At 38.9% G+C, this 24925-nt stretch overlaps 1 protein-coding gene across 6 annotated transcripts in view; it reads left to right on the forward strand.

Annotated features, from left to right (window-relative positions):
* Positions 1-24925, forward strand: part of ARID1B (AT-rich interaction domain 1B) — a 383300-nt gene that overhangs the window by 189536 nt on the left and 168839 nt on the right. For 5 of the 6 annotated variants that reach the window (XM_034669369.1, XM_034669370.1, XM_034669374.1 and 2 more), the window contains exon 4: positions 18548-18589. The exons of the other annotated variant lie outside the window; for it this stretch is intronic. In XM_034669369.1, coding sequence (XP_034525260.1) covers positions 18548-18589 — 42 coding nt within the window. The remainder of the gene's footprint in view (positions 1-18547; positions 18590-24925) is intronic. 6 annotated transcript variants of the gene reach the window in all.

The raw sequence follows: 24925 nt of genomic DNA on the forward strand, positions 1-24925 counted from the left end.
TGTGTGAGGGTTTATTCTCATCTCATTCTACATGCTTTTCTCTGATAAGCTCAAGCATCCTCTCCCACGAACCCAGCTGTCCTCTCCTTGCCAGTGACTCCATGTTCTGCAGTCTTTAGTACAGGTTCTCTGACCTGTACTTGCTGTTGCCAGCTGGCTGTCTCCTCCTTGGGTATACCACAAGCATGTCAAAGTAAACAGCCCCAAACCAACCTCATTAGTTCCTAGTAATGACATAACCAGGCTGTTATTCAGCCCACTAAGTTGAAAACTTAAGTTGAGGGTATCATCCTGACTACTCTTACAGCCATTATCTCACTTGAACTAGACCCATCTCAGAATCTCATTAGGTCCCTTAAGTGTTCTTTTTTATTTCCCTGCCTTTTTCTCTTGACTTGCATGCATGCATACATATAGAAATAACTATCTACCTGCCAACCAACCAGTTGGCATGATTTGGAAGACAATAAAGTAGCTGTAAAAGGGATAGGAGGAGAAAGAAAGAAGATAATTTCAGGAGGAGGAAAATAGTGCTATAAAACAAGAAATTTGCTCTTAAGGAAATAACTATCTGAGGTTTTAAAAAGCTTTGAAATAAAATTGAAAACCATTTAGCAAAGTATAATGTTAGGAAAATTAGTAATATTCAGAAAATAAATGGGATAAATGGGAATATAAATAACTTTTGAATATTTTCTCACTGATGAATTGACCTAATATGGATTTGGGTAGTTCTCTTTATTCTTGCTTTTTAACCTTGTAAATAGTATTGTCTAATCTGTGTTACTCTCTTATAGCCTGGTACTAGTTCAGCAGTTCATAAGGGATTAATTTAAAGTTAGAAAGTAAGAGGTACATGGGCAAACCTTTTTATTGAGAAAATGTTGTCTAACCATGTAATTGTAAATTGGTACCTAAAAAGTAAGATGTTTAAATAAGATAAATTTAATAAGTATCTTTTTTTATTAATCCCAACTTTAAAATTTGAATAAGGGTTTGTAAATGTTTGAGTTCTTAGTGTATATGCCACCAGGCATGTTTTTCTGTTACTGATATTGTTGGTACTATAAATAGTGGGTAGAGCTGAATGAGAAACGGTTTCTATATGAACAACAATGAAGCCTAATTTTAGCCATTTCTCTTACTCACCTAGAGATTCAAAATATTGCATAGTAGTATTTTAAAACTCTAACAGTTTCCTCAAAATTATTTTTCTCTGATTTTTCTTAGTTTTCTTCAAACCGTTGTTACCTCCCTCCACATAACTCTGTGTCTAACTTAAGAAATTATTTTCTTAGTGTGTGTGCGTTTATACTGTATGTGCTTTCTTTTACGGATTTAATCTGGCATTTGTGGCTATAAATTATATATTAACCTTAATGGGTGACAACGTTGCCGGTTTGTTGAATTTGATAATTAACACATTTGGATACACGTTTTGGAAAACGGAAACTTTAAATATTTGCTCTCAAAGACATGCTAACGATGATCTTTCAGAAGCAGCCGACCACTGAGTTTAGAGTTCCTTCCCTTGATGGCCTCTGCCTTGCGCCTGGTTCTCCTCGCTCCCTGGCTCAGGCTCTAGCTCGCTCTCCCGCTTCTCTTTCCTTCCTGGCCCGCCTGTCGGCTTCTGATTTAATCATTCATCATCCTAATAGTTTATTTTTATTTGTTGCCAGAGACTGGCTTTGTAGAGTACTGAATATTTGAAGGAGAGGGGACCCCTTTCTAGCCATCAGCCCTAATACTACTTTTTATTTTTCTGTACATTAAAAACAATTCTGCATTCATTTCCTTCCCAACTATGTCTTAACAGTTTACACATCCAGTGATTGGATTCGGCACTCAATTAGGAAGAAACAGATGTTTAGGAAGAAAGTATAAAAAAGAAACCTGAAAGGTGAGGGGGAGGGGGGCGGATGAATGATTAAGCAAGTTTAGAAATTCCCGGTGCCTTGAACCCCGGGCATCACTAATGAGCTGCTGCCCCGGGCCGCGGCGGAGGAGCGGCCAGGGCGGCCCGGGGCGAGGTTGTGCAACAAAGCTCTGGCGAGGCGAGCTCCCAGCAGGCACCGCTCCGCGCCGCCCTCCGCCCTCGCTCCAGGTTTCCCGGCAGGCAGCCCTCGCCCCGCCCCCGGCCTGTTTCCTCCCCCTCCCCCGCACGTAGGCAGGCGGCGGAGGGGAGGGAGTGGGGGTGTCTTCCAGTCTCACTGGCCCGACGGCCCTTTCCTGTGGAGCCACAGCCGTGCCCCTGGGCCCCCGTGGCCATTTTCCCTGAACTGGCAGGCCCCTGGGCCCTTTCTCTCCGGCCTTTGGCGGGGAGCTCGGGCAGCCGCCTGTGTAGCTTTCTTGCAAGCCAGAAAACTGGCACCTAGATAGGCGGTGCCAAGCGCACTGTCAAACATGGTTTTGTAAAGTTTCTGCTGACACAGCCTAACAGTTAAACGAAACACCCCAGCTGGATTGACGAAGGCAAAGAACGTTTTTCCTGTGCCATTTCTAGCCACAGTTCTACCCTAAATTGCTTCATTTGCCCCCTAACCTCCCGTGTGGCTTGCCAAAATCTGCGTGTTTTTATTTCCCTACTTCCTTTGGTGCATCTCTCTTTCCACTCCTCCTCTCCTGCCCCCAAAGAAATACCACCACCCAACTTCCAGGGCTGGTTGAGGTTGCAACTCGTTTTGCCCAATTGCAAGTGCCTGGTGGTGGAAAAGCACAGAAAAAGCTGGCGAGGAAGGACGCAGGGTCGGAGCAGAGGCCAGGCCTCTAAGCGTCGGGTGGGGCCGGCTCTTGTGGGTCACGTGCCCGCTGGCGGGAGGCGGGGCCTGCGGGCGGGGGCGGGGTCGGAGCAGGGCCTGGCAGCCGAACGCTGGGTGGAACCGGCACCTCTGGGCGAGGGGCGGGACCTGCTGTCTGTGGCGAGGCCCGAGTTCAAGAACCCAGGGGACAAAAACAGGGCGGGGTCAGCGAGGGAGGGGCAGGGTTGCAGCGTAGGGGTGGGGTCAGCTCAGAGCCGAGGATCCAAATGCAGGGCGGGGCTCCGGGCTGGAGGGCGAGGGGCGGGGTCGGCAGGCAGGTGGAGCCTGAAACCGAGCCCTGCAAGAACTCTGCTGGGCGAGAGGGTTGGGCTCAACTGCCGGGAGCCAGGCTAACCAAGTCTGTGGCTCTTAAACAGCCGTTTGTGTAGTAATCTGGAGCGAAGTACGCTCTCCTCAACCTTACTTGGCGGGAAAACCTGCACACAGCGTTCTTTAAAAGCTGAGAAAAGTCTAAGTTTGTTAAATTTTGTCTCCTGTGTTTTCCTTTCTTAATTAAATGCTAACAAATCATTTCGGAATATTGCCTTTCTGCTTTTCAACCTTTCTCTGGTGAAGACTCAGGCATCATTCATTAGATCGTCTCATTGGTCGCTTTGTGCATAAGTTTTAAGTAGAATGTTGCATTCTGGCCACCTTTGATGACATTTTCAGCTAAACTAGATGACACATAAAACTGTAGATTAATTAAGACATGCATTTAATCCAACTAGTAGTAAGCAATTATGGCCACTTGGTTTGTAAACTTCTTTTATTCCACTCAGTGGAGTATATAATTTTTAAAGTCTGTTTACTCTGTTGATACCACTTATATAAGTAGCTTACTATTTGGTAGTGGGAGTTCTGCTTACTCTCTATCATACTCAAATTAACTGAAAATTAATGAAAGGAAACCTCCTTTAAAATGGAATCCAGAGGCTAGTGGGGGAGCTCTCCTGCCCACCACTTCTGATCAACTGCAGACCCAGTAGGGAAAGAGACGCCTTGCAAATCCGTCCTGCTCTAGCTAAGACTTCACTATCCCAGAGTGAAGAAGGTTTTCTCCTCCCACAGCAACAGCTTATCCAGTGAGAGACTCCTAACTCAGTGAGAAGCCACTATACTTCCAACAGTTCACTACAGGAGACTTTTTGTTTGTTTAAAGCCCTCCGGTCTTCCTGCTTTTCTTTTATAAAAGAACGTTCCTCTCCTTTGTTCTAGGGAGTCACCTGTGGTTTTGCCATAGCTTGCTTGTCCTGACTTGGAGCTCTCTGCTATTGCTTTTTTTTTTAAGATTTTATTTATTTATTTATTTATTTATTTATTTGAGAGAGAGAGCATGTGAGCACGGACACAAGGGAGGGTACAGAGGGGAGAAAGAATCCCTAGCTCAAAGAGGAGCCCATGCGGGATCGATCTAAGGACCCCAAGATCATGAACCCCTTGGAAATCAAGAGTCAGCTGCTCAATCCAGTGAGCCACCCAGGGGCCCCAGTTCTCTGCTATTTTCATTACCTTTTGCTGTAAAATAACTGGCAGTTTTATTTTTAAGGTAACACAGTTTCGTTTGGGGCCTCTTGAATTTTAAGTTGGTGATTTATTGTGAGAGTATTTTCTGAGTTCTAGTCTGCTTCTACGTCAATATTGATAAACTAAGAAGTGAGTGTTCGGGAGATTGTAAGAGAGACGGCTTTCAGTAGTTCTGAATATTAGCGTTCCCTGTTTGCTTTTGTGTCATAAAGTTACAATGTTTGTGGTACAGATGAATATGCATGGTATTCTCACTTGTGTATACAAGCAGGAGTTTAATTTAAAAAAAAAATAGATTGTATCAGGGACATTTCTAACCTTGATCAAGTTGTTGCTCACTTATGACACTTGCCAGTTCTGTTTTAAATTAAATTAAATCCAGAATTCTTTGACTGTTCTGTTACAAGAGGGGAGTCATATACCTGGATATGATGTAATCCCCACGCCTCCTCACGTTACAGTGAATAGGGAGAGGGAATGCCCTGTTAGGGTAAACCCTGTTTGGGGGCCATCTGTAGGGTAAATTTAGCCGACTTTTTGGGTATTGGGCTACAGTCTTGTGTAATAAATTAAATTGATTAAGGTGTGTGTTTGAGATTGACAGTGTTTACCTCCTTAGCTTTGTGAATATTGAATTAATGGAAAGGCTTAATTTTCTGTATATCTTGGAAATGATACGTAAAATTGGAAAAGAAAAAAGTACAAACTTTCACATAAGCTGGTGGAATTTGAAAACAGTACAACATTGACTGAATCGAAAACAATATCATCTGTCATCCTCCCACGTATTCTGCAGTTAATTGACACTCCCCCCAACTTCATTGGTGAAAATACATCCTAAATTATAGGTACATCAAGCTTTACTTAGGATTTACCATTCAAATGTTACCTGGAAAGTCTTGGCTTTTAAAAATCCTAACCCAATTAAGTGTTAGCACAGAGGCATACCTATTTGGATAGTCATTTATGCCCATTCTCCTCAAGAGCACAGTTTCTGTTTGCTGTAGGCATTTGCCTGGTTTACGGCAAAATTTTAAAGTTAAATTTCGCCCACCTAATATCCTAGTGAGTATGAGAGTCCTATATCCACCCTCCCCAGGGCTCTCAAGGGGACACTTGAAGTAAATAATTTAAGTGAGATTTCAAGCAAATGTCTGATTTGACTAGTTTTGCATTCAGATTATAGATAGGGCTAAAATACACATATGCAGACATGCACATGCATGCGTATACACACGTGTTAACAAGAGGTAGTTATCTGAGAGGTTATTATTTTTACTTTTAACTTTTACCCATTTCCTCTTTTTTAAAATAGTGAATTTGTGTTAATCATCATTGGTCACAGCACTCCCAGTTTAAAAGAGTAAAATACAGCGTTGAGCTCACATTGCATATCAGTAGTTTTCTCTGCCTGCGGAGGGTTGTCACTGAACTCTGGAGCTGCTTTCAGGTGGAAAATTTTGTTTTATATTTTATTTAAGCTGTGCTTTGCTTTGTAGAAGTTCCTTTCTGTGGCCCTTTGACTAGGAACAGAATGATAATGCAGTTTAACTGTTTCAGCAGCTGAGGTAGTGTTCATCCCAAACACTGCTGGAGAGATTTGATCCAAGATCTTCCTGTTCTTATGCTTTTAATTATTAGTAGCTGGGATTTTCCATGTCCAGACCAGGGTTTCTTCACCTGGTACCGTTGACACTGTGGGCCCGATAATTCATTGTTGTAAAGAGGCTATCCTGTGCATTGATTGTAATATTTACTCACCAGATACCAGGAGCAAACCCCACCCCAGTTCTGATGACCAAAAATACCTCTGGACATTGTCACATATCCCCTAGATTGAGGCGAGAGAGGGCACACAAAATTGTTTCTGGTTGAGAACACTTGTGTAGACAAAACTTAAATTCATTGGAAATCCTTGGCCAAAACTGTTTATAAACTTTTGGTAAAAAATGATACAAATGAATGAAACACATGACATAAATGAAACTAACTAGTTTCTTTTCAAGTTTGGTTGTACATTGTTTATTTCAGAAACCTCATTTTTGTTTAAAAAGCTGTGAAGAATTTGTACGAACAAAACAAAGTCTATTTAATAAAAAATGTTGAAAGAACCTACTGATGGTAGATGTTTCACACATTAAAGATTCAGCTTTTCAACCTTCAGACTGTATTTCCAGCTTTTGCTACTTTTTAAGTAGACAATAGGTTCATGGTGTAAGTTCAGTAACTCTCCTGGAGTTATTGGGGCTGACTTACCAAACAAATGTAAATATGTGGTCCTTTAAGTGTTTCTTGAGATTTCAGTTTTAAAAATTGAACATCAAGATTTCTGAGCTAAAAGCAAAGGTACGATTATGAGGAGGGAAGTATCATGCTTCACATCTGAAGGTTGTATAATATTTTCTTGTCTGAACCTGTACGTACTACTTTAGCTTTAGTGTTGACTGTAGTTTTGATTTTAAGTTAATTTGCTGGTTTCCATGTTGGAGTTCAAATTTATAGGCCATTGTATTGAATAACAATATATTTTTATTAGACACATGATTACTTTCTAACTTCAAAAAACAACCTGTAGTTGTTTCTACCTGAGGAAAAAATTTCAAAAACCCCAAACTCCCCACCCCCAAAGAAAAAAATCTGGCAATTACCAAATCATGCAGAAATTTCTAGAAATTATCCACTGAAAATTTCAATTCTGTGATCTAGAACACTTTTATTAAAACAAACCAAAACAAAAAGGGGAACTATACAATGAAAACCAAAGGCGTTTTGAGGATGAGAAACTATGGAATATTATTTCAATTTTTATCTATATATTTGGAAAAGGTAACATTTTCTGAGTACTATGGATTACTGCATTGTGAAATGCAAAACAAGATAACATGTAAAAAAAAGTATTCTTCTAGAATCTGAAAATAGTTGTAATAGAACATTTTTATTACCCCAAAAAGTTACCCTTGCCCCTTTATACTCAGGCCCTCCCTCCATCATACCCAGCTCCAGGCAACCACTGTTCTGTTTTCTTTCCCTGTAAATTTGCCTTTTCTAAAATGTTACAGAAATGAAATCATACAGTAGATAACCTTTTGAATCCAGCCTCTTTTACTTAGCATAATGCTTTTGAGATTCATTTGTGTTCAGTTAGTTTCTTTTTTATTGGTGAGTAGTTTTTCATTGTGTGCATGTGGTCCGTAGTTTTGTCTGTCAGTTCACTAATTGATAGACATTTGCATTGCTTGCAGTTTTTGACAGTTATGGAAAAGCCTCCATAAAGATTCTCATGTGAGCTTTCATGTGAACATGTTTTCCTTTCTCTTGGGTAAACACCTAGAAGTGGGATTTCTGGATCATGTGGTAAGCTTACTTTTACCTTCTCTGCCAAACCCTTTGCCAAAGTGGGTCTCTTTTTAAAAATCAGTCTTCATGTTTGAATCCCATGTTTCTTTATAAATTACTTTTTTTTTTGGCCATATAGTACTGCTATCTATGGTGGAATCAAAGAATTCTTCCTCGATAATTTCTTCTTCAGGGGAGCCCTGTAATCACATCACTAGTGTTATAGAAAGTGACTTTACTCTTTCATGTCAGGACATGCTTCTTGACAGGAGGCGGCTTTTCTTAATAAAGCAGTTACAGATGAGTGTCACAAGTGTGGTGCCCTCCTTCTCTTCGGGCCAGTCTTTGGTCCACGGCTGTGCCGATTCAGCTTTTTGCTGCTGCTTCCGGTGTGACCTGAGTATCACGTGTCCTCAGAGGAGTGTTTGTAATGTTCTCCCTGACTTTTTTCTGTAGTAAAATGTCCACCTCTTAAATTATCAGTATTTTTTGACTGTTGAAGACTCAACATTCTTTAGAGATGAGGCCTTTATGTTCATTGTAGAAGATTACTATTGAACCATTTTGAACTCAAAAAGGCATTAAAATGAACCCAATAGCACACATTTTCACACAACCAATACCTATTTTTGAAGGCTTCCTCTTTTTCTTGTACAGTTTGTGTGTGTGTGTGTTTAAGAAAATACATTTGTTTTAGAGAGAGGAAGGGGGGGCAGAGTTGAATAGTGGTCTGCTGACAGTTACTTGCCTTGAAAACTTCAACTCTTTTTTTCTTAATTTGCCCCTTCCAGAACTTCCTGTACTAGCCTCAGTTTCCTTCACATACTTACACTCTTGGCTTCAAAGTTTTGTTCTTGTTGCCCTCAGTAGATAAGGCTGTCTTAAACAGCTCCTGTGAGGGGACAAAGGAGGTGACATGATTAGTGGGGGGCCAGTTAAGGCTAGCTTGTTTGGATGAATACCACTTGACGGAACTATGAAAATAATTGAAAGGTGGCTGACTCCCCTAGAGACTTCTTTCTTAGTTTTACAGTTACAAGCTTACCCAATTAAATCAGTAGATTCTTCAAAATTAGTCCCATCCAAAATAAGAATAAGATTTAAAGCAAAAGGTAAAGTTTTGTGGTGAAATTTAAGTATAACTAACCTTATGTTCTTCTTCCTCTCTTCACTAAGTTGCGTCTCTGTTCCAACTTGATTCACAAGATAGCTCTAAACAACTTAATTTAAACTTTAAAAGGCCTGAAAGATACAGGGTAATAAAAGTGTGATTGTTACCGCTATTCCAGTATTTTAAAAACCAGTGAATTTTAGTAGAAGTACTTAACGGTAAAAAAGAAGTTTTTTACATCTGCTTTTTTTTTTTTTTTTACCACGCAAACCCTGGTAAGAGAGTTGGGGGGGCCAGGACATGTAACAGTGGAAAGGGTAGCAGAAAAAGAAACCAGTGACATGTAATCAAATTAATAATGTCTAAACAGCTATTTGGGGCAGCAATAGAGGTATAATTTGTTGATCTAAAAATATTTTTGTTTTTAAAACACCTTTTCATTCTAATCTAATCACTTTAAATCATCTTTGTTGCACTCCCTACCCTTAGATACACTGAGACACTTGCCCATGGCCTCTATCTGTAGGTCTACACAGCCTATCTGTAGGACGTCTTTTGCATGCTGATTTTATAATAACTTTCAACTTGCTTTTCTGAGCCAACCTTAATAGTGGGTAGGATTGGGAAAGGGGGTTAAGTATGGTCAAATAGTAGTTTAGCAAAGTTTTCAGTTTTATTACTTTAGTAGGTTTATCTAGTTATATATATTTTTAGGATTTTATTTATTTATTTGAGAGAGACAGAGAGAGAGCCAGAAATAGAGCATGAGCAGGGAGGAGAGGGAGAAGCAGGCTCCCGGCCAAGCAGGGAGCCTGATGTGGGACTTGATCCCAGGATGCTGGGATCATGACTTGAGCCAAGGGCAGATGCTTAACCGACTGAGCCATCCAGGTGCCCCTCTAGTTATTTTTAAAATAAAAAAATTTCCTCATTATAAAATGTATTTAAAATTAGGGGAAAAAAAGTTTGTATTGTTCGCTTGTTTTTAGAGCATTTGAATTTATCAAACTGTAGTGTAATAAGTTTATATAGTCTAGTTAATGTGATACATTTTTTAACATCAATTTGTATATGTATGGGTCGATACTTGGGTCAACCAGGGAGGTGTTGCTTAAAATGGTGTTGAATTATGACAGTTCACAATGAATATGATACAGTGGGAGATGAGATAATAGAATTATTTCAACTTTTATGAAGTTAGTGTTGAAAAGTTTTTAGCATTTGGACTGCCTGGACACCTATAGCTTTTATGTATTCCTTCAGCAAACTTCCTAGAAATTATGAATAAATACAGAAAATCTTTGTGTTTTTTTGTTTTTGTTTTTGAGAGAGAGAGAAAAGGGGTATGCATCGCAAGTTGGTGGGGACGGGCAGAGGGGGAGGGAGAGAGAGAGAGAATCTGAAGCAGGCTCCATGCCTAGCACAGAGCCCAATACAAGGCTCAGTCTCACAACCCTGAGATCATGACCTGAGCCAAAATCAAGAGTTGGACACCTAACCAACTGAGCCACCCAGGTGCCCCAATAAGTGTAGAAAATCTTAATAAGAAACAGATGTTAACTTGAAGTATACAGATAAGGCACTCACATAGAAATGATAATGTAATGAATAATTAGTGTTTTACCATACATGTGTTTTCTACTTTAATAAAATATGATTTCTAGGAAGATCTAAGGGTGATTATGAAAGTACTGCTTTTATTGGAAGTATGATCTGTTTTCAAGTTTTGTTTACAAATTTACGTTATTTGTATACCCATGTTGTATTAGGAAAGCTAAATGAAATCGTGAATAGATACACTGATCTATATTTTTCATGATTCCATAGCCCATACTTCTTGATCAGCACTTGAAGTATAGAATTGATTAACTTTTATACATGTGATGTTTTGTAGGTATAACATTCTGAATGTCCCCAGATCTACACATATGTTGGTCATGTAACTGATGTGGTGATACTTGAGCTCCTATTGCAGTTTGTATCAGGGAGCATCTCTGGAGTGGGTGTGGTACGGTGACCGTTAAGCCTGCTAAGTGCCGGTGTTCTTCAGTAGAATTCATGCCTGTCCACGTCCTTCACAGTGATGAGCTGCTGCCTGGGCAGGGCGTTCTTAACCACCTGCTGTATTGTGGTCAACCAGCCTCAACGCAGAGCTGAAAGTTACTTTTAAATTTGGAAAGATTGTGAGCTGTATGTGGTCTTTGTAAAATATTTACTGTAGTCATTTCTTGGTACAGTACAATGCTAAGAGAATCATTACATTTTAATTCAGGAATAGGGAGAAAAGAGTCTCACCTTTGAGGGACAGCCTCCATTGCCATCAATTTTTTTTAAAAAAGTGTAATTTTTAAAGGAATTTAAAATTTACTCTTGCTTAGAGAGACAAATGCATCAAATACTATGTATCATTATTAAATATAGTAAAACTGTTTTTTTTTTTTTTTAAATAACACTAGTATGTAATGCAAGGGTGTATATCGTCAGCCAAATGGCACATACATAAGACTCCAATGTACGTAGTTATATTAGCTGGAGCATGTTTTAAATCTTGTTCTATCTACACGTATGACATAGTGAGCTATGTCAAATTTGGGTTCATAACATATTTATATTTTGATGGTGTTATAGTTTTCAACCCATTCACATGTATGTATTTATTCCTTCAGCAGTGTTTATTTAAAAAAAAAAAAAACCACTTACTTATTGAGTTTCTACTCTGTGTCAGGCATTCTTTAGGTAAAAAACACAATGGTGAATGAGATAGCAAGGTCCCTGCTTTTGTGAAGTTTACATTTTAGGGATGAACACTCAAATTTCAGGTGGTTATACAGGAGAAAAAGAGGGGCTTTCTGAGGATACAAACTTTAAACCAAGGCGGGAGTGATGTGAAGGGAACCAGAAATGGGAAGATCTGGTACAGAGAAGTTCCAGGAGGAGGGAGCAGCAAGCGCAAAGGCCCTGAGGTACGAAAGGGCCATTTTGAGGAATGGAAAGGAAGCTGGTGTAGCGGAAACATTGTGCGTGGAGGGTCAGTGGTAGGATTGGAGATCAGTGAGGCAAGCAGGCACCCCACTGTTCAGCTGCTCGTGGACTGCAGTAAAGAATTCAGACAGAATTTATGCTCTTGGAACATTTCAAAAAGGGAGTGGAGTTGGAGGAGGCCTTGGTATCTAGATATGTAAGAGCTTTTAGAATTGCCTTTACCACCATGGTGTTCTTGCCTGGAACCCTGCCTGTAGATGTATGACACTTGGCGTTCCCTGAGGTCGAGTCATACAGTGTGTTAGTTAGCTGTTGCTGAGGTACCGACCAGCCCATAACTTAGTGCTTGGGACAGCCACCATTTATTCAGTTCACTGTCCTCCAGTTGGACGCTTTGGTCTGAGCCTGAGTTGTTCTGGTTTCTGCTGGGCTCATTCTTCCTTCGGTCAGCTCCTGATCGGCTAAGTGGCTCTCCTTCTTGGACTTGACTGGCTCTTGGTTAGGGTGATGTGGTAACAGAACCATTATGTGCCTTATCCTCCAACCGACTCGTCTGGGCTTGTTCACATGGTAGCTGGTTGACTTTCAAGGGAGTGCTTAGAAGAAGTATGCGTTGCCTTTGGAGTCTTACTTAGACTTGGAAGTGGTACAGTGTGATTCTGTAGCTGCATTCTCTTCCAAGCAAATCACATGTCCAGCCCAGCTTAAAGGGGTAAAGAAATAGATTCCACCTTTTCGTGGAAGGGGCTGTAAACTCACACTGCATAGTGTTGGCTGTTTTTACACACTCCTGTTTCACACTGAAGGCCTTTTTTCTCTGAGCCATCATGAGTTTGTGATTGCTTTGTGAACCTCAAGTGAAGGTATCCTCACTCAGTTAGAGAACCTAATTAGAAAAAAGAGTGTGACCCTAATGGTGACAACTTTTGTTTTAAATTTAATAACCTAGGATATGAAGACACAGCTAACATCCTAGTATAGAAGATTATGTGAGCATAATACTTGTAGTCAAAAGCATAATTATAACATATCCACTGTTTGTCTTGAAATCATATTACACTGTATTTAGCATAATAGAAATGCTCTTTGGTTGCAGAGATGAAATTTAGCATTGCTATTAATATTTACTGGTTCCCTAACTAGCGATAGGTTTTTAGTTAATTTTAAATACATTCAGAGTGGTGGTTCTGCTCAGCAACATTTAGCAGTAGAAGGCGTCATCATGTGTTCTCTTACCAGCTAACCAAACACTGAGCAGTTTCAGCAAGCTGTGTCCTTGAGTTGTCATGTGGCCTGTTCATGCTAATAAGGAGAATGAGGAGAATTAATAAGAGAAGAATGCTGGCAGGGTTTTGCATGGTTTTTTTTAAACGTTCATTTTTTTCAGTGAATTACAAAACGTAAGAAAATAATGAAAAATAATAGTAGTAATAAACAAGCAGTAATAATAAAAAGATGAAACAACTTCCTTGCTTGCTAAAATAAAACTTTGCAACCCTGTGTTAGCTGCTGTGTGGTTGGGAATGCGAGGGAGAGAGGTGGGGAGGGCGAAGGAGGGGCTTGTCCTGCAGTTTAAATTGTCATAAATCCAGGGACATGGTTTTAGAGAGCAATTTATTTATTAATGTCTGCTTCTCCTTAACGGTATATTGCTCCTTCTGGCCCAACCAAAGCAGACACGGCAATCTTTGTAAGTAGGACAGTGTTTTCATTGCTCAAACACCAATCTAGGCAAAAATTATTTTTTTCAAGAGCATCTGAATTCTCAGTGATTTACTTGTGGACTGATACTGTGACTGCAAATTCTGTCAGGTTCTTGTTGACTTTTATCAGTCTCCTCCCCTCATCTCCCATCTCCCTTTAGGTTGAAGACCTCACAGGTAATTTTGCTTTTTCCATCCCTACCTGGAATTGGAGGCAAAATTTGTATCATTTTAATGTTTAATTATGGTAAAGATGTGCCATATCTGATCACTGGAGAAAATAGTGGATCATGCTGCACCATAGTTATTCAAATGGAAAATTAAAACTGAGTCACCTCTTCCCCTTGTTATTTTAAAATAAATTATAGATGGATCAAATATTTAAATATAAAAAATGAAAGTCAAACATATTAAAAGAAAACATGAATGAATATGTAAAAAATCCTGGAGTGGGGAGACATTTTTCCACATAGCACATATTCTAGAAGGCATGAAGGAAGAAAATGGATAGATGTGAATATTTGTAATGTCCAACTCCGTTTTTAGTCCTACTTTTAAAATTTAACATGTTTATAATAAGCATTTTCTTGTGTTATGAAAGACTTCATGAACAGTGAGTTTTTTATGATTATGTAATGGTTTATCAAATGAAATATCATATTTTATTTAACCATCCCCTGTGATGTACATTTTTTCAAATAATGGCATAGTACACATAGTTTCAAATTTATAAACAGGTGATCACAAATTAGATCATAAAGAGAGATTTCTCTAGCAAATAGATTATGACATTTTCTTACATTTCTGTGATTGTTATTGACATTGGACATTTTTATGTTATTGGCTTATTTTGTTAACTACTTTTAATTGGACAAGAAACACATGCACATGGCAAAAAAAATTCTAAACATTGTAAGACAATATACAATGAATAATAAGTTCTCTCCCTTGAGGTAAGCACTGATGTGTCTCCTGCATATCTTTCCAGAAATGGTCCAAGTTACATCAAGCACATACCCCACCCCCACTTTTACAAAAAATACAGATGTCAGTTTACTGTGCACACTTCTCTGATTCTTTTCACTTAATGTAATATCATAGAAATCTTATCTGCACACATAGATTTACCTCCTTTTTAACAGTAGTATAGTATTCTATTGCTTGGCTGCATGATAATTTATGAAACACTCCCTTGTTGACAGTCATTTGGTTGGAGGATGTTTTCAGCTTTTTACTGTTACAGACAACTCTGGTAAACAATTTAGTAAATATTTTTGCACTTGGATATCAGAATAATTGGCTTAACACTTAATCATGTGCATATACATTTTTATGAATACTGCTAAATTGCATGTTATTCCAACGTATGTTCTCATAATGAGTGCAAAGCTATGGTGTCATTTCCCACACCCTTATTGATATTGTAATTATGAACATTTTTAATGTTGGTTCTCTGTAGTAAGAAAAATAGAATAATGTTAGGAGTTTGGATTTGCATTCCTTTAATTATGAATAAGATTCTTCATATACGATTATATATCATCACTGTCACATTACTTTTTGTGACAGTGTGATCCTGACTTTAGGAAACAATGTTTTTCATTAAAATGGACATACTTTGGCATAGTTTTATTTTAATGGAAGCACTCCTGGATATTAGTTTTCTGTGCTTTAGAGGTGAAAGTAAAAAGGACTTCAAAAGTGATTCAAGAAAGGAAAGTCCAACCAATTTCACTTCCAAATTCGTGAATTCGTGTTTTCCCGATTTTCTTGATGGAATGATTGGAGATTAAAGTGGTTTGCTTTGATTTCGATGGAGGTCGGGCTTAGTAGGCTACATGGGAGAGAGAGAAGCCACCGGAAGGTTTTGTGCTGAGCAGAGTGTGAGGACTGTCAGTGGCTGCTGAACTTCCTGGGGATTTTCAAAGTTCTCTACAGACCTACAGACGGAATCCCTTTAGGCACTGGTGTTGTAAAGTGTTGACGGTAGCGTCCTTTGAAATAACAGGATTGAATGGAAAGGCCCTTCCTTCTCTTGGACTTGAGAAGCCTCTGCTTTGCTAGCCTGCTCACATCCCTCCACACCTTGCAGCCCAGGATCCCTGACAAGTTCTCTCCAGGTGATGCCGGTGGTGTTTCTCATCAGGGTACTCTGTCTTTGCAGTATTACAGCCTCTGTGTGGAGACGAGAGCATTGGGTATCGTGTCCAAATTTTACATCGCATAAAACCTGTGACCTTTTTTCTGGGTGGTTTTTATAATACTGCCAGTTTTAAATCTCCCTAAACTGAAGATTAAAAAGAAAAATGACATTGTGAATAATCTCATCTGGTCATTTCCAAATATGAATTTATTTTCTAATTGAATCTTTAAGTACATTTCATTCAGGTATTCATACAATGCCTTGCATCCAGGAAGTCTTTGTTAATGAGTCAGGTCAGTGTAAACCGTCAGCATTCTCTCTTCCCAGTGTATTACTAAATCTTTCCACTGAGATGTACTAATTTTTTCCAGTTGTACATTCCTGTTTTAACTTCATATTGTGCCTACTTTATGGCGAAATTAAATTTGATGATAATGGTTGGTTAGTAACTATAAAATCCCATCAGATAAACACAAATCTACTTCTAGCATATATATATATACACACACACACGCGCGCACGTGCACACACACACACACATATATAAGAATTACAGGTGTTTTAAGCTTGTGAAATATAAAATACTGATTTTCTTTTTTAAAATATTTAAATTGATGACAAAAGGAAAAAAGCTCCCCTGATCTCTGCTGGTAACATGTCAAGTTTAATGACTGCTACCTGAAAATTATATGGGAAGGTTGAAATACTCCCTTACTCCCACTAGAGGGGGATTCCTTCCAACTTAGGTAAAAATGCTCTTAGATCCAACATGATGAAAACCTTTATATGACATTGATCTTTGTTTTTTATTAAATTGAAATTAATTTCGTGTTTTTAAAATCAGCTGTTTTTTGTTGGTATTGAAATATAAAGTCTTTCAGAAACGGAAAATATAAGGGAAAATATAAAATATAGTACAGTAGAACTGGAGTGCATATGTATTTAAACCATAGTGTTTTTGAATAAGACAAAATACACTTTTTAAGTTGGTCTGATTAAATTGGCTAATACTTAGGAATTGCAAACCTCTTCAGCCTTCCTAGAGATAGAATTTGGGGTGGAGGATGAGGCTGACCTTTTGCTATCTGCCTCCTTGCTCCAGTCTCCAAGGCCTGCCTTTATCTCTGTCTACTGACATAGCCACATGGACAGTTCCTAAATTCCACTTGAAAGCTTTGGTTTTGCTATTATCTCAAGTTGTCAAATATATTGAAGCCATGTCTTTAAATAGATTTCTATTTGCTAATGAATTTTCTTGCTACTTTGACTTTTTATAATATGTTAAGCAAACACAGAACTCACTTGGGGATGGTTTTTGCAGATTTAAACTTCTAATATATTTTAAAAATAATTGTATGTGTAGTAAAATATCATATCAAAAGGGTGAATGTACCTAACATTAATATATGCAGATACGATTATGTATATAAGAGTAAATGTCATATAGTGTTTACAGTACTTAAGATTCAGCAAATTTATTGTTTGTCCTTTGCCTTTAACTAAAGTCTTCAGTGTTGATTAGAGGTTTTAATGTAAAAATATTTGAGGTTAGTAATCTAGTGTTGTGAAAGACAGGACTTAGGAAATTCAAACATATGTAAATTGCCAATAAATGTTGCTTCCTCCCCTCTCCCCCCCCCCAACTTAAACAAAGTAATAAGATCTTGCTTCTAAATCTAACAATTAGCTTTGGAAATCAAAGTGCAAACAGACATGCTGTCAGTGAATCTTATAATGATTTTGTACTATAGTTGATCCAACATTTCACATTTGGTATCAGCAACATATGGTTTTCATCAAAATGAGGCTGGTCATCTTCCCAATACCTAATCATGCGTTTCTCTTGCTTTATGCCCCAGTCTCTGTCAGGTACCAGGTGGTGGGGAAGCCTCACTTTCAGCCAAGCAGTTGGAGAATACAATTTCTTGCTCATTTCTTTTTTGACCCCTTTACTTTTGTACTGGACGACAGTCTTATTGAAATGATCTTCCTTTCTGTATTTCCTTCCCTCAAGGGAAGAATCCAATTTTGTTTTATAGCAAGATACATCAGATAGGCCTGTGTGCCTTCTACTTAAACACCTACCACAAAGGCCTAATTTTGAAAGGCTGAAGCTCACAGTGTAGCCAGCAAGTCTGATATTATTGCTCTACCCCCACTGTCTTCTGCAGACACTTAAAAATATTCATATTCTGTTGCCTTCTTTCCTTGCTCTTTTCCATCATATATTGGGACTTTGTAGTAGTCAAAGTTAAAAGCTTTACACACCAGACTGAATAATTATGTTTAAAAAACAGTAATTATCAATACACGTCTTGTTCCATGCAGCTTTTTAAATTCATGTTAATGAGCCCTGTCTTCTCATGCACAAGACTGACAGGCAATTTTGAAGTTTTGCCATCATTTCACAACTTGTTGCTTAGACCCTGCCTGCCTTTTCCTGAGTATTGCTTTCAGGCACTCTTGCTCTGCAACATTCCAGAGACTCAGAACTACCCACTCTGATGGGAGCAGGACAAGAAATTACTAGCAGCTTCATAAGCATGATGAAATTGCTTTATGAAGCATAACTTTCCCCTCGCTGTCTGTCAGTAAAAGATCAAAAAGTATATGCAATATCTTGTGCTTTAACTGAGAAAGATGCTTCTTCTGATTTCTAGATCATTTTGAGGAACTTATACCTCCACTTCGACATGATGGCAAATACATTAATTTGATAGGGGCTCGCCCTGTTTTAAATCTGGAACCCAGGGCAATGACCTGTGTTTACCCCCCAATCAATTCTTGAAGAGAATCCCAGATCTCTCTTTCTTGATGCCTGACGTAAATAGAATACCAGTTTTCTCCAAACTCTTAGTTCCAGGCCATGCCTGTGCTCGGGTGTCTGTGGCTAGACTCAAAGAACGTTTTTGAGAGTGCCTAAATTATTTTTTCCTTATGATTTCAGGTTGAAGTCTTGGCCTCGGAGGATACCGCCTTTGGACTCAAGGTGTGTAGTCTGATGTAGCTTACTGGGTAGGTTTCATCAGCTCTCCTAAGTGGATCCGAAGCCTCCACAGATAGGAGTTGTTTTTATTATCAAATTCAGAGGTTCTAGAAATCTTCCAGAGTTTAAGATTTCCCCGCTATTGTGATTAAGATTAGACTATGGTAGTATTTTCTTTACCTCCTTTCTTCGTTGTCGGGAATATAAGAAATAGGTCAGAAAACCAAGAGTTCCATTTAGTAGTAACTGACATTTAAATTTGGAATAGCTATGAAACAGGATTTACGCAATGGCTCCCAGTCTGGGGGTGCATTGCAGCACCACTGCTGAGTGTTATTGGGCCGCTGTTGGTTTGCCAGTCTACTTTCATTAATCCATTCATTCATTATCCCTGCTTCAAATGTTTATTGAACCCCATGTTCCAGTCACAACTAATTAAATTCCAGTTCCTGCCCTTAAGTTGTTCACAATCAGTTGGTAGGCATAGGCCTATGAAGAGATCAGTTGTCCCACAGTGTGGCTGTCTCCCTGCTAGAAATATGCGGAGATTGCGGGAGTGGGCGGGGCAGAGTGGGAAGGCATTCCAGGAGCTTCATTGCTTGAGAGAGTGGATTACATTTAGGCAAGTGAGGAGGACAAGAGAAAGAACTATTTTCTGGTTGGATGACAACCGTGATAAAAATCAGAGGGAACTAAAAGTAGTGAAATTCTGCCTGTGTGGCAAGATCGGAGGTTGAAGAGGTTGAAGATTTGAATTTTATCCTATAGAAAATACGAAGCTATTAAAAGATTTTAAGCCAAGTAGTGGTTAGATTTACAATTTAGATGATTTTGGCCACTTTATGGAGGACAGATTTGCCAGAGACCAGTGAAGGGGAGTTGAATGGATCAGGTGAAAGGCAGTGCGGACCTGAGCCAGTGTAGTGGAAGAGGAAACCGATCTTTAGGAAGTGAGTCTTCGGGACCTGGTGATCACTGGGGTATGCAGGATGACGAAGGCAGAGGAGCTGAGAATGAGCCAGAGGAAGAGATGGTGTGTCACACAGGGAAGGAGCACACAGTGGGAGCCATCACAGATACCTTAGAATTACAGTCTTCCGGACCTGTTGTGTTGCCTTTTGGACATATTCGCTAGTAATTCTTAAACCATGTAAGTGAATTGGTAAGAGGCACTTCTGAGGGCATCTGACTTCATTTTCATGGAGAGGTATAGAAGTACAGTGTGGGTGCCATGAGTTACTTTGGAAGTCAGAAGTTGAGAACAGCCGGTGGTTTCTTCAGAGCACGCGGTATGGGTGATTACTCATACCTGACTCCTGTATGCTACATCTTTGGCTTAAAACCAAAAGTTAGTTGTTTATATTTTTTCCAGTTTTTTCTCTTCTTTCCATTCTAGATGCTTGGCATTTTATTAGCACAGTTTAATAGTTGTGCTGCAATTACAGGTGGAGGACATTGTAATACTACCAAAATCAAAGCCGTTCTGAGGTTATAAGCTTAGCAAGGTTTACATCATAAATGAATATAAATTAAAAGTAAAAACATAAGTCAGGACTCTGTAAATATTTAAATATTTGGTAAATGAACTCAAGTTTTACCCTAACATGTTTCTTTTATTTCTGTATCTGTCAAAAATGACCAAGGAAAATTTTAATTATAAGTAGAGCTCATTCAGTATTATTTGCAGTATTTAACGTATTGTCATCATTTGAATTTTTCATTTTTTATTTAATGCCCAGCATGCATGCAGAATATTCACTGCATATTTAATAAACCTGTAGGGTCAGTTCTTGTGAACTCCTCTCCATAATCCTTCATACTTACTGAGTAGGCAGCAGTATTATGAAGATTATTGTACTAGCAGCTCTCATGGTCTGCCCCACTGTGTAAAAGGCTTTGCGTTTGTTTTATGGCTAAACTGGCAGATTCCTTTTGTAGTCTTAAATTCAATTTGTAGAGACAATAGTTTGAAATTTTTTCCCAATAATTCAGATTTTTCAAAGAATTAGTTTTCCACTCTTGCATATGTATACCCAGGTGTTCACATATGTAACTAAAAATGAGAAATTTGATTTTTTTTTTTACTGCTTCAATATCCTCAAGTCAGCAAATACATTTTTTTAAAAGATTTTATTTAATTTTCTGATAGAGAGAGCACCTGGTAGGAGCAGAGGGAGAAGCAGACTCCCTGCTGAGCAGGGAGCCCAATGCACTTCTCAATCCCAGATCATGACCTGAGCTGAAGGCAGACGCCTAACTGCCTGAGCCACCCAGGCACCCCAGCAAATACATTTTTATCTTGTTTCTTAAAAGGTCAGGGTATTTCAGTAACGGTCATGTTTCTGAACACTTATTCACAATTGACATTTTTTTTCTGTTTTTATGCCATGGGACAAAGAACTCAGATACCTGACTCACTGGTAATACATGAATGGCATCACCTCGGTGAATGAGTGGAAAGCCTGGAGTGTGTGTGTCTGCACCGCGAATGCCTCTGATCCTCTCAGTGCTGATCTTTAATGTGCCTTCACGCTTTCTTTGCCTCCCCCCACTCCAGTATTGACTTATTCACCCCTTGGATGTTTCTCCTTCTCCTAAGTCTGAAAGCTTTATATTTACTTAAGATCGAAGCATGAATTTATCAGTCTCACTGCAAAATAACTTAATTGCATTGGGACCCAGAGATACAAACAGCCTGTTTTTGTGTGTGAGTGTGCTGAAACTGAGACCCAAGGAAACAATTTTGCAGTCATTCAAAATTCTCATGACTGTTCGTGCTGCTTTGAGATTAAATTTTTTCAAGCTAATCTAATGGGAGCTAACTATGCTCTTATACGTTTCAAATCTTAATTTCTCAAGTCCTGATTCATCATTTTATTGGGACTTTCTTAGTCAAATGTAACTTAGAATTTGGAATGCTAATGACTGTACCACAGTGTACACTTCCAGCTGTTTTCCAGTGGTTCTCATTTTTCCCTCTGAATTAAGGCAACTTTGATTTTCTGGAGTTTGTTTCTGTACAGGTTTGAAAAGATGCTTAATTTAAAATGATGTATACTTTACAAAAATAAGAATTGTAGTGAATAGAAGGGGTACTTCAAAATTAAAAAAAAAAAAAAAGAGCAAATATATTAGGAAAGGAAAGTTCTACAAACTGTAGACCCCTGATCTTGACTTTGGTTCTCATCAAGACTTAAACATATTAAGAAGTTTATAATTCTATAGAATAATAAATCAGGAGTCAGAGGGACAGCCAACATGGGTTAGTTCTTTTTACAAGATAAGCATGCCTTCTATATCATTAATGCGCTAAGTAAAGCTGCTAGCGATAATGAGATGATAAATCAGCTAAAGAAATACATATAAAATTATGCTATTAAACATAGAAAAGGCTAAAAAGTTTGCTACTTATGAGTTCTACAAAGAGATTTATAGTAGAGAAGTAAAAAAGAGGAAGTGAGTAAAATATTCCTGGGTCATTAAAAAGAAAAACTAGACAATCATAACTTTTCCATGAATTTCTTAAGAAATCTTACCAAACTCTAAATAAATTACTTTAAAATTTCATGATCATGAATATCTTTTGTTTCTCGTTTGTTGTAGGTAGTGAAGACAAGAATCATAAAGAAGCAAGATTTTTAGTTAATCCACTCCCTGAGTTAGGGACTGTTGTTATTCTCAGTATTGGGGAAGGAAATAGAAACTGACACAGCTAATGAAAAACAGAAGTGGGGTGGGAACCAGGAAGATCAGCCCCAAAGTCTGTTCTCTCTCTCGAACGTCTTAGGAACCCTGGTACCCGCCTCCTTACTTGCCATCTCATCTCATCTGCCCACACATCGGTCCCCACTCTGCCCCTCTTGCCACGGTCCCGCTCCTGCCTTTCGTTTCACTTGCCTCTTTGCAGTCATCTGCCTCAGTTGGCCCCTTCTTCCTTCCTTTGCCCTCTTCCCTTGGTTTTCTTGACAGCGCTGCCATGGTTTCTCAGACGCCTCTTCCTTCTCCACAGCCATGCCGGGCTGCGCTCCGCCAGGCCTCCCTCCTGGATTCTCCTACCTCCGGCTCCAGGCCTGCTTCTTAAATGTCTTGCTGAATGAATGAATATGCATGAAGCTAAGACAAAGATTTAAAAATTTCTCCCTGGTTCAGTACAACATTTTTTCCTGGGGTAAATTCTTAGTGATTACTTGTTTTGGCTGTAATATAATTTGGTTACCAAAATAATTTTTAAAGACTTTTACTTTTGAAAGTTGGGCGAACAGAAATGTATATTATATATCATCAGTTCATTTGTTTTCCGGCTGTAAATGGGCATTAGACTTACACACTTTCAAAAAATATTTTGATACGCTATTTTGGCTGGCATGTTCTTGGAAAAACGAAATCCTGCATTTTATGCCCATTTTTATAATTTTTGATGGAAACGTGACCCCAAAAATGTGTGTGGGGAGGTCATTTTAAACCGAATGATAAGAAAAATCAAGGGTAAGCATATGTGTTCTATTAAAGAATGGGAAGAAAAAAGATGAAACTGTAGGTCAACATAGGAACCGACAGGTGACAGAGCCCTCCACTGAGGGCACCCTTCTGGCTGTTACTGTCACTGCTGGATCCCAGGCCCTGAATGCCAGCCTGTCACCTCCACCTCACCTTTTAAACCAGACCCTGAGGGAGTCGTGTAAAACTCAGCAAGGCCTTTTCTCCAAAACCCTGTTGCAGGACCTGCACCTCATTTTGTCTCTTCCTTCCTGCATTTTCCCTCTTTCTGTCTTTTCCTGGAACTCTACTGTCCTAGAGTCCTAAAATTTTACTCCTGCTGCGTATCTTCAAGATCCTCTGTCTAGCCTTCCTCCATGTTAGAGATAAGGGAGCTGAAGGCCAAAGGATTCCTTTTTCCCCATGGTCACAGCTTATTACTGGCAAAGGTGGGAACAGAATTAAGGATTTTAGTAGTCTCATAGTTTTTCCTAATATTTAAATAAAAATGTTTAATATTTCTTCTTAATACTTAATATTACTCACCTTTTTATCCTATTTTGGGAAAAATTTTTAGTATTTGTTTTTGGCACCTAAAATTTATTGTTATTTTAGAGAAAAATCTAAAGCTTAATATATCTAAAAATCAGATTTGATTTGATTTGATTTATTTTTTTTAGAGAGAGAGCACATGTGGCCACGCACAAGGCAGGGGGAGGGGTGGGGGGGCAGAGGGAGGAGAGAGAGAATCCTAAGCAGGCTCCATACCAGCGCAGGGCTCGATCTCATGACCCTCAGATCATGACCTGAGCCAAAATCAAGTTGGGCACTTGACCAGCTGAGCCACCCAGGTTCCCCTAAAAATCAGATTTTTAAAATAAACACTAAATTTGTATACTCCGCTGTATTTCTTTTTATCCATATGTTGACCGTTTAAATAGAGAAAAATAACATCTGAGTTCAGACTGGTCTCCTGATAACTGTATTGAGCTCTTAACTTCCTTCTTTCTGAGCCTAACCTTATACCTTGCCTTCCCTCCAAATACTTTCCTGTCCTCTTGTTGCGTTTCATATTCATCCTACCCTCCAGTCTCAGTTCGTACGCTTTCTTTTTTGTGATTGTCTGCTGTCAGTATTGCAGACTTCTGAGCTCTCCGGCTCTGAGCTTCTACCGTGCTCACTGCCTTCACAATTGACCGCTGACCCTCGGACAACACAGGTTTGAAGTGCAGATCCACTTAATATGCGATTGTTTTCCATAAACAGAGTACAGTACTGTAAATGTATTTCTCTTCCTTATGATTTTCTTAGTAGCATTTTCTTTTCTCTAGCTTCCTTTATTGTAAGAATACAATCTATAATACACATAACATACAAAATACATGCTAATGAATAGTGTGTTATCGGTAAGGCTTCCAGTCAGCAGCAGGCTTTTTAGTAGTTAAGTTTTGGGGAGTCAGAAATTATACACAGATTTTCAAATGCGCCGTTCTAACCCCCATGTTCCTCAGCGGTCAACTGTATTTGGAATTTCTCTTTTGCCAACTTGTTTGTGATCTGTATACAGGAAACAGCATGGTATGGCCTGGCCCAACTCCATTATGTGGCATTTTTTTCCTGCAAGATTATAAGCTTAGAGACTTCATTTTGCTCATCTTTTTATATCCATATTGACTTGCGCTTGGCTCCCAATACATAAGTGTTGCTGATTAGTTAGAGCTCTGTTGATGGTTTAACAATTCTGATTGTTAAGAGCAAAAAACCTGTGATGTTAAATTAACGTATTACTACTGCCTTTTTTTCTATTCGGGGTTTTTTCACTAGTTCTCACATTATCTGAGTTAATGTATTAGCCTTGGCATT

This window comes from Ailuropoda melanoleuca, chromosome 10 (genome assembly GCF_002007445.2).
Source record: "Ailuropoda melanoleuca isolate Jingjing chromosome 10, ASM200744v2, whole genome shotgun sequence".
Taxonomy (NCBI): domain Eukaryota; kingdom Metazoa; phylum Chordata; class Mammalia; order Carnivora; family Ursidae; genus Ailuropoda; species Ailuropoda melanoleuca.